The sequence below is a fragment of the Coptis chinensis genome, chromosome 8 (assembly GCF_015680905.1).
Source record: "Coptis chinensis isolate HL-2020 chromosome 8, ASM1568090v1, whole genome shotgun sequence".
NCBI classification, from domain to species: domain Eukaryota; kingdom Viridiplantae; phylum Streptophyta; class Magnoliopsida; order Ranunculales; family Ranunculaceae; genus Coptis; species Coptis chinensis.
The window spans coordinates 32267013-32277738 of record NC_141463.1 but is presented as its reverse complement, the minus strand read 5'-3'; the positions used below and the strand labels follow the sequence as shown (position 1 = coordinate 32277738).

Sequence of the window (10726 nt, the reverse complement as noted above, 5' to 3'; positions counted from 1 at the left end):
AAAAGAGATATTGCCAACAAATGACGCAAAAATGTACATAGTAAATTAGGTAGTATAGCTGACTACTACAAATTAGGATGCTCCAACAGAAATGGGTTCAACTTGCAAGGGGGACTCACTCACTCACTAATCACTATAAGAAAATGCAAATGCTGTCTTTTCATAAATGATTTAGGAAAATGACTTGGAAGGTGATTCTAGAACTAATTTTGCCTTTGTTCTTTTCTTCCTTTTCGAAAATAATATATTTTTTGAGCTTGTACCTTCTCAGGGTATGATAGAGTGCCAATAACGATACACAAGTATGCAGACTGTGCTACGCACTAGTTGGAAGAGTGTAAGTCATTATAATTCTAATTTTGATGGTAGGATTAGAAAAAATGTAGGTTAAGAATAAAAGGGCTATTTTGTAAATATTTTTTAAGTTGTTTGATAATTTCAAAGTCATTAAGGAAGAATGGCTAAACTAGAGATAGGCTAAGTCTCAACTTTGATGTAATGATGTTCCACACAAACAAGATTATAAAGCTATTGGGTATGGATATATATATAGATCTCGTATGAGAAATTTGGAATGACCGAATATATGAATTAAGGCTGGTACTTGGAGTATGCTCGAAATGACCAAGATCGCCCCAATCAAAATCTAATCTAAGTCGTATTTTTCAATTTTCGAATAAACTAACATTTACCGATATTTCACCGAGAAATACCAGCATTCTAATCAGAAATCGTTCGATATATCGTGAAAAACTGTGACTTAATTATGTATGGAAACATTTGGTTGAACATGATGACTCTCATTTCTCTCTTTCATGCAAAATTGATCAACTGTTGAACCCTAAAAACAAGAAAAATCTTTCCATTGGCTGCTTTCTGTAAGTAAAATCATTTCAATTGTTTTGGTTATTTTTGTTTTGCCTTGTTTAGATTGAGTACATGATAATTAGCATTGGGCGTGTGTTAAATAGTAATGAATTATATTGCTTCAAAAATGAGAAATTTTTAATCATGGAAATGTGTTATAGTTGTGGAAATGTCTAATTTTGAATGTAATGGACTTAAGGGAAAGAGTGGTGTTTTGTTTTATGCCCAGTTATACTATGGAAGGGAAGAAAGTGATTGCAATATGTCAATTTGGTGGTGAATTTGAGACTAATAAGGATGGTACATTATCTTATAAAGGAGGGGAAGCACATGCAATTGATATTGATCATGGAACTGTTTTTGAAGATTTGAAGTCTGAGATTGCTGATTTGCGTAATTCTGGATCGGGTTTGATGTCTATTAAGTACTTTCTGCCTGGAAATAGGAAGACACTTATTACTATTTCTAATGATAGAGAGTTGAAGCGTATGATTGATTTTAATCGGGATTCAGTTATGGTGGATGTTTTTGTTACAATGGAAGGAATTGTTGGTCATGAACACTCCAACATGCCCGCTAGTAGGTACTTTCAGTTTACTTACAGATTGATATTTTTAGTTTGTATTTCCTTGAAATGATAACTAATGGAGTTAATTGATTGTGTAGGTCTAGTCGAACGACTTTATCAGAAGCAGCTGTTCCACCTGATGTTATTCCTAGTAATGCCGGGAATGAAAATGGCGTTCATACCCAAAACGAGGGTATTGTTGATACTCCTACTGGTGATGCTCCTAGTGACGTACCAGTTGATAGTGCACCACCAGTTCTTGAACATCTTGTTTCCTGTGTGGTCAAGGATTATGATCATCCGAGTTCATGGGAGAATGCTATTACTGGAGTACGTCAACGGTTTCGTAGTGCAAATGAATTTCGTGAAGCGTTGCGTAGGTATGCAATTGCGCATAAATTTGCGTATAAATTTAAGAAGAATGATAGTCAACGTGTAACTGTCAATTGCAAATCAGAAAATTGCCCTTGGCGAATACACGCATCAAGGTTGTTGACTACCCAATTTTTCTGTATTAAGAGAATGAACTCAACCCATACTTGTGACGGTGGTGTCGTGACAAGTGCATCTCATGCAACAACAAACTGGTTGGCTGGTGTCATAAAAGAGAAGTTGCGCAGTTCTCCTAATTACAAACCAAAGGATATGGTTGTGGACATAAAACAAGAGTATGGAATTGAGCTGAGTTATTATCAAGCATGGCGGGGAAAAGAAATTGCAAGGGAGCAGCTCCGTGGTACGTATGAAGAGTCATTGAGTCAGTTACCCTTTTTATGTGAGAAGATATTGGAGACTAATCCGGGTAGTTTTGCTGACTTCACCACTAAAGATGACTCAACCTTTCATCGTCTTTTTATTTCATTCCATGCCTCCTTGCACGGCTTCGAGCTAGGTTGTCGTCCCCTCCTTTTCCTTGATAGCATATCTCTAAAGTCTAAATATCAGGCGACTTTATTAGCTGCGACAGCAGTTGATGGGGATGATGGTGTTTTTCCAGTTGCCTTTGCTGTTGTAGATTCGGAGACTGTCGATAACTGGCATTGGTTTTTAATGGAACTGAAAACTGCAGTTTCAACTTCTCAACCCATAACATTTGTGGCAGATGTCGACAAGGGCTTGAGAGAATCAATATCTCAGGTATTTGAAAATGGTTTCCATGCTTATTGTCTGAGGTACCTTTCAGAGAGCTTTAGGAGAGATCTACCGACACAGTTTTCTCAGGAGGTGAAACGTATGTTAGTTGGGGATTTTTATTCTGCTGCTTATGCACCCAGAGAGGAGGAGTTTGAAAGGAGCCTCGAAAGCATCAGGGGCATTTCTCCCGAAGCTTACGAGTGGACAGTGCATAGTAAGCCTGAACATTGGGCAAATGCGTTATTTGGCGGTGCAAGGTATAATCACACGACATCCAACTTTGGAGAAATGTTCTATAGTGGGGTTTCAGAGGCATACGAGTTACCAATAACACAATTAGTTTATACCTTACGGGATAAGATGATGGAGTTGATTTATAAACGTGGTGTGGATTCTAGTCAGTGGTTGACAAGACTAACTCCTTCAATGGAGGAAAAACTAAATAAGGAGATTTTAAAGGCACAGGCCCTTGAAGCATCATATATACCTGGTACGGACAACATCTTTGATGTTCGTGGCAATTCCATTGAGACGGTCGATATAGACCAGTGCATCTGCAGTTGCAAAGGGTGGCAGTTAACTGGTTTACCATGCTGCCACGCTATTGCCATATTTAACTGCATTGGCAGAAACCCCTATGATTACTGTTCCAGATACTTCACAACTGAGAGTTACAGACTGACATATTCAAAGACAATAAACCCAGTTCCAGATGTGAACAGGACCATTCAGAAAGACTCTTCTCAGGGAACAGTTATAGTTAAGCCTCCTCCAACTCGTCGTCCACCAGGAAAATCAAAGCGTAATCGAAATGCAGCACTAGGGTCAGAGAAAAGGAAACGGCAGCGTGTTAAGAGCAAGGGTACTGGGCAGAAGAAATTAACATGCAAAGAAGCTGTTAAATGATGTTAGACCTTGTAGGTATGTAGCTCTATTGACCTGCCTATATAGCTAGTACCTTTGCATAGTTGCATGCACATGCCAGTTTCTAAAATATTGGTGCTGGTTTTTTCTCTCTGCTTGCAACAGACATGTTGGTAAATTATTTTCCATGCCATATAACTAGCTTTCCTTAGGATTCTTCTTAACACCCTAACAAAATTTTTACTGTTGTCCGCATTTCAAAATCTATTTGTAGGCTCATAGTTAACTTTTCGTTCTTTGATTATGATTTGTTTATGCATACGTTCATGTTGGGTTTCGTCCTTAGTATTATGGTTGGTATTCGCATTCAATTTTAACTAAATGGTGACTCTTGAAAGGCTCAACAAAATAATCATTAGACTGACAGTTTTTATTTTATTTTATTTTATTTTTATTATTATTATTTTTTTAGTGTTAAACTAAAAGTGCACACAAACATTATCAAGGTTTAGGAAATGGTGTGTGTCCTTCAGAATCCTTTTTGAATGGTGAGGTTAAAATTGGTTACTAGACAATCTCAATGCTTTAAATGAAACCAGCTGTCTACTGGAGCAGCATGATAATCAGCAGCCAGTTTTATTTAAAGAGATCTTGGAAGATATATGTCCATACCATTGTTACCAAAAACACTGGTGGTTGTGTTACGGGGTACGCGATTTGGGGTGGGTACGTTGGGTAGGCTAAATCGGAATGCTATTTCGAGTTGTAATTTGCTTTGGTACGTTAATGTGTGTCGTTGAACGTTTATCTAATGGTCCAAAATTTTATGATTTCATAATAACATTTGATTAGGTTAGACATTGAATGAGCCAAAATTTTAAGGGCATATTATTCATGGTGGGGAGATCATATCTACAAAATATCATCTCTTAATTTAACTGGTAGGGTGAGATATGGCTTTGTATGTTTTGGGAGTGGCTCTATCACTCCCCATTTATATATATCAATCTTTAATTTTTAAACTTAAACTTCAATTCATTCATGTGTTGCTAGTCTAATTAAATTAAAAACCATTCTAAGAGAGACATGATAATGCGTGGAGCAAATAAAGGTTAGTACTACATGATTTTTTTTTTTTCTTCTAATCTGGGATGGTGTTTTTTCTTCTTCTTCTTTGCATTTCTTCTATGACAATGGGGACATTAGTAGTGTTTTACTTCGCTAACGTGCCCTAAAATGCTAGTGACTTCCCTATATATACAAGCCAAAGCTAGTTTCATTATTAAAAAGACGTTCATTCTGTAAACTTGTGACCACTACATAAGTGGGAAAAAACAAAATGGATCACTTGGGTTATTTGACAATAAATGAATATTATTGGGAGTATTAGAATGACTACAAATATGAGGCAAGTTGCTAGCGATTAGGGAAATGTTTTGATTTCAATTTGAAGGACTTGAAGCCATTTTAAGTTGAAAACTGAAAAGTTATGGATGTAGCTGAGAATCTGAGATGTCTCTCAGTTCTTCCTCAAGTGACTTTTGTACCTTATCTGTACCTCCCTTTGTGCACACATCGCATGTTATGCGTGTATTTTTATTCCTATTCTTATTAAGACAATATACTAAAGTAAATAAAGATTTAAAAGAACTAATTATGTTTCTTATAAATACCAAGAAAAATTAGTAAGAAGTTATTTCCATTGTCTAAATAGCCCATTTAAATATGAGGGGCAATCTAAATTGCACTAATTGAGGCTTAGCTGAAGACAAAGATTGATTAGTTACCAAGAAAAAGAAGACATATTGACAAAAGCTTCGGTGCATTCCTAGTTTTCCACTGATTAAAGCTTTAGCCTAGCTGAAGACACTATATTATGGAAAACTTCAAATGACCTTCTCGTCTGAAGTAATTAGTTACTACCATAGATGTCTTGTCAAGTGCATCTTATTTAATAAATATAAGACAAATACAGATTTATCCTCAACTATAAAAGTAAATAGTTGTGTGGACCCCACTATGAAATGAAACAATGTATATTACATATTTGCCCAACCTTTTTTTAGCTTGTGAATTGTTCCCCAAGGGGTATATTACTATATTACGTATCAGTGAAAAAGGGCAATTGAAAAACGCCTCGACGTGATGAAAAGAGAGATTGTTGTCTAGGGATTTTCTTTTTGAGTTCTTTAAGGAACTTTGCTTGCAAATGAAAGATGAGGAGTGGGTGGGATAGTTTGGATTGTGGTTTTGAGAAAGAACCTTAATGATTGGGAACTAGAAATCTTTGCCGAGTTGTTGGCGGTCATCTATCAAGATGGAGAGGACTTTGGGGAGGTGGATGGGAGAAATTGGAAGTGGGACAAGAGTAAAGTGTTCTCGGTGAAATTGATTTATGGTTCGCTTGCTAAGAAAAAGGTGCAAGAGGAGCTAGAGGAGAATGAAATCATTGCCAACTTTCCGCATAAGAAGATGCAGGTGAATTCTATCCCGTTTCGAGTAGCCTTCTTTTCGTGGATGGCATATCTTAGGTGCATTCAAACCATTAACAAACTAAATAAAAGAGGTATGGATATTGAAAATGTATGCTCTCTTTATAAGGGGGTTGAAGAGGATGTGGACCACTTATTTATTCTTTGTCTGTTGGCTAAGTGACTTTGGGAATTGCTCTTCTCTCCGTTTAATAAACCATGGAGGCGTCCGAGTGATATTAGAGAGGCTCTTGATGGCGACATATTCGCGGTGGATATTTCTTTGAGAGCCAAGTGGCTAGCGGAACACATTCCCAAGGCTAGTGTGGGGGATTTGGTTGGAACGCAATTGAAGAGTATTTGAGAACAAGGAAAAGGATATGCACAAGATGTTGGTGGATATTAGGGAGCTATTGTATAATTGGTCAAGGAATGTGTCCATCTTTAAGGAGTTGAGATTTCTTGATTTTATTTGTAATTGGGATACACTAGTGTTGTAATTTTACTTTTGGGAGTCTTGTGGGGAAGTAGTTAGCTACTCTTAATTTCTCGCTAAGGGCTAAGGGCTAGCTATCTTGTTTGTAACACTCTTATTATTATTGGGAATGAAATTTAACTTTTATGGATTAAAAAAAAGAAAGAACGATAAATGTACCAACTATAAAGTAAACTAGGTATTTTAGTTGATTTTCGAGTGTGTGGGGCATTGGCTGGAGCGAATCTGTCGTCACTTTGAAGATCTCAGCTTCGCTTAAGAAGACCATTTTCTCGATAAAAGCTTTGTTGCTTCGGTGGTGTAAAACCTTCAAAGAGTTTAGAGGATGTTTCTTTGAGTCTTTTGTAGCTGGGTGGGTTAGTCTTATGTTCTTAGACAGTTAGACATGGGGTGATGGTGCATTTCTTGTTTGCTTTTGTTCTTATTCCCCCCTATAATGTAGGCCTTATCAGCGTACTTCCTCTTTATTAATGAAATTTCACTTCACCGAGAAAAAAAAAAGTATTTTATTTGACTTCTGCACAGTGGATTGTCTTAACAGAAATGGTCGTTTCTCACTCGGTGATTCTAGAATAGCTATTGATGCTTACTAAGCTCACATACCTCAAGGCTCAAGCTAAGAAAAGAAATAAAAGACACAGTAGGTCTTAATTACACCAATGACTGAAAGCTGGTTCAAACAATATCGCCACTGTTATTGAAAGGTTCTCGCATTTAAGTTAGCTTTTGCTGCTTACAAGAAGCAGTAGAACCTTTATTCTCATATATCACTGACTTTCTTGTGATCTCAAAAACAGTGGCAGGGTATGAAACTGGACCAATTTTAGTGGATACGTACAGTTAGCATAGGCACTGTAATATTTCTATCAAAGCGTATGCCATAAGCTTTGGTTGGTAAACCCTGTAAGGGTTGTTAGGTTGCTAGCTCGACTTCAAAACCTGCCAGCACCTCTAGCTCCTCACCTACCGAAGTATTGATTTCAATTTGAAATCTTTCTCGATGCCTTATCTTTCTAACTTCCTTTTCTTGCGTGTGTCAGCCATATTATAAAAGTTCACTTAGGTCGAAACAGAATGTTTTATTTTTTCTGCTCCAAGATGCAAAGTTTCACGTGATATTAACTAGTTATCTTGAGTTACACTTTTTTTTTTTGAAGAGGTAAACGATCAATATATATATATAAACTATATAGAAACGATAAATATAATATAGGATGAGATATCCTACTAAGAACCGAAAAACAAAAGACAACAAGAAGGAAAAGCAAAGATACAACAGTGGTTAAACATCTCGGATGATATCCTCCCAAGAAAATGCAGAGGACCCGAATGGTATCTCCTAGAACTCCTTCCACCGCTTACACCAAAGGAAAAGCAATCCTTTGATGTGAAGAATCAAATGTGCAACGTCAAGGCTTCTATCCTCGAAATGTCTCCGGTTTCTTTCCAATCATATACCCCATAGTATCACAAAGGGAATGATACTCCACAACTTCCTCTTAGTGCGGGTGGGGGACCATAGACTAGACCACATCATCAAAAGATCACAAACAAACCGAGGACACACCCAAGAGATAGACCCAGATTGAAGAAAATAGTTCCAAATGGCATAAGACAAAAGGGCGAAGGATAAGAGTGTGAGCAACGGATTCTCCTGAATCATATAAAAAAAGGCAGAAATTAACAATAGGGTTAACGAGTATTACACCCCACCCCCACCCCCCCCCCCCTCACTAGATGGGAAATTAGGTCTCCCTCCAAATACACACAACACACAAAAAAAGTCAAGTTTTTTTGTGTGTTGTGTGTATTTGGAGGGAGACCCTAATTTCCCATCTAGTGAGGGGGGATCCTTATCTAGTGTGTGGGGGTGGGGTGGTAATACTCATTAACCCTTAACAATAATCATTTTCTTTTTCCGAAGATTGTCAATGGTTAAAATTCTACCCAAAACCGAACACCAAGTGAAGACGCTTTTTCATAATCTTGATGCATAAATAATGGAAATGTACCAATCCCGAATTAAGAATTCTATCATCAACAGAACTCATATTCGACTGTTCCCTTCCCTTGGGTTTAGGAAGATCCCAAACTGCTTTAAATCAAATCCTTATGTAAATTTTCTCGTTTAAGTCCTGCCTTACAATGTTCATTAGCTGCTCACTTATAGCAGGAATTGAGGAACAGGGAATCTACAATAACCATTAGAAGAAATATATATTGAAGCTGAAACATCAGATGCCCTATTAGGTTCTCTACATGACTAAATGTAATGCATTCAAAATGGAAAGTAGTTCCTTTATAGCGTCAATAATATTGCTACAAAATCATGGTTCTTTTTCAAGCCCTGTTATTGCTGGGATATCTCAAGGAGTCTGGAGCAGCAACTTTGTCCTTGGTAGTTTTCATAAGTAAACAACTTCTTAATTCCATTTTTTTACCTTTCAATTGTTGAAAGATAATCTAACTTAGTCCACCCATCCATAGTAGCATAAACTGACATCATGATTATGACTTCGAAGTAGTCTACCATAATCGTTTCAATGCTGACATGGCTCCCTCCGCATATACTGTAAATTAGTGTAAATGAACCTTGATTTTCTACTTACTATTGTTTTGAACTTTATTTTAGGTCCCCGTTGGAGTTCTAACTACTCCACAAGGTAGTGCAGTCCTACGGGAATGAGTTACTATCCGAAGGGTTATCCCAATGTCTTGCCTTTGTCTAGACTGGACCAAAGAGGCAAGCCATGGGTAACTTAAGCTTTGGACATTTTTTCCACCTCCTATGAAACTTCACAGTTGATTCTCTGCAGTTTGTGTATCTGGGCAGTTTTTGAGCTTCAATATGAAGCACTTGTTAAGCCATTGTACGTTTTTGTTTGGGAAGTTTCTTGAGGTTTGACCTGTGGGGTAAACCAACTACAATTTTTGTTGTTTGTGGTAGTCAGTATTGTAATCAGGATGGATAAAGCAAATATGATCTATAACGAACTTTGATGCTTGTGCAGGTTATACGGAAAAAGATATGTGCCAGTAGCAGTCTAGCAGCAGAAGAAAGATGTTGATATTATTGACACACTATGCGTTTTTTTTTTGGCCTTTCTTTTCGCGATTGTGGGTTTGGGGGTGGATTGGCAGTGTTGCAGCCTATCTACGTGTAATTTAGAACATTTGATTATTAACGGCCAAGTCAGTGACTGATATTTAATTTTATGATACACTTGAAAAAACCAGGCGGGTCCTAATTTGAATTTCCTCAGAGATCACACTTATAAAATTATGTGGATACACTTCATTGTATAGGTATGTACTGTCCTTGATGTCACCTTGTAAGTTTGTAATCCTGTGACTTCAAAATAGTAGCAGCGTGTTAGTTTCAATCTGTAGGCATTGTTTATTTTGTATCCTTAGCGTTTTGTAATCTAGTGACCTCGAGTCATTTAACTGAAAAACTACAAAAGGAGGGAATCATTTCCCAATGTTGTAGATCAGACCCGAATGTCAACTTTCCTCGTCATCTGCATTTTCCAGTTTTTCTGAAATTGCGAACAACTGAACAGTGGAATTCCAGCTATTCAAATACATGGTGTATGTTGCAATTGCATCTTGAAGAAAAATTTGTTCATATTAAGTAACTTTTATCTGTCCACTAGCATAGCAGTCACACCTTCGATCTCTGGCTTCTTTCAGCGATGTCTTGATGTAATAAGATGCAATTGTGTTTGTTTGTCTCTAAGCTCCACTATCTAACTCAAGTTTCTGACAAGGGGTGCACCTTGGGATAGGTAAACAACTTAAACACCATCTAGATCGGGATTGAGGGTCCATGTGGGACATCAAACCGAATAAACCCAACTCGGTATGCATGATGATGATGATAGTTGCCATGGTAGAGGAGGAGAAGAAGCGCTTTGAAATTATTGGTAACCTTTTTAAAGAAAGAACGTTGTGATTTGCTTGAGTGGTAGCACCTAGTACTTTAACAGCAAACGTTGTTATTCCCGCGCCCTTCCTACATGTTTAGCATTAATGGATTGTTAAGTATGCTAAATTCACTCTAATTGTGCACGTGTGATATGTTTGATAATAATTGTGTTAGATTACAGGTTGTAACACATTACAAGTCGTGGTTGATGTAAGGAACTCTAACTTGGATGATAAGAATTATTTTTCAATATTACAGACGCTTGTAGGAAGTGGTAAGCTTAGGGGCTATTTGTTTTTTTTGGGTTAAGTTATAAGAGGGTCTTATAAGATGCTCTTATAAAGTGGTTTGTTTTTAATTTTAAGTTCCTCTTATAAGCACTTGTAAAAATAGAAAAA

General features: G+C 37.1%; 1 protein-coding gene across 4 annotated transcripts; it reads left to right on the top strand.

The window, feature by feature from the left end:
• The first annotated feature begins 723 nt into the window (after nucleotides 1-723).
• On the top strand, nucleotides 724-9894 carry LOC147481113 (uncharacterized). 4 transcript variants are annotated; one of them, XR_015204874.1, is made up of 5 exons: nucleotides 724-878; nucleotides 1097-1450; nucleotides 1534-3490; nucleotides 9033-9270; nucleotides 9412-9894. XR_015204874.1 is itself a non-coding variant. In XM_086577840.1 (4 exons), the coding sequence occupies exons 2-3, from the start codon at nucleotides 1104-1106 to the stop codon at nucleotides 3473-3475; spliced, it is 2289 nt and encodes a 762-aa protein (XP_086433966.1). In that variant the 5' UTR covers nucleotides 724-878; nucleotides 1097-1103; the 3' UTR covers nucleotides 3476-3490; nucleotides 9412-9894. The 4 variants fall into 4 exon arrangements, 1 of the variants encoding a protein (XP_086433966.1); XR_015204876.1 differs by having other exon boundaries at nucleotides 9033-9299; XR_015204875.1 differs by having other exon boundaries at nucleotides 9033-9313.
• The last annotated feature ends 832 nt before the right edge of the window (nucleotides 9895-10726 follow it).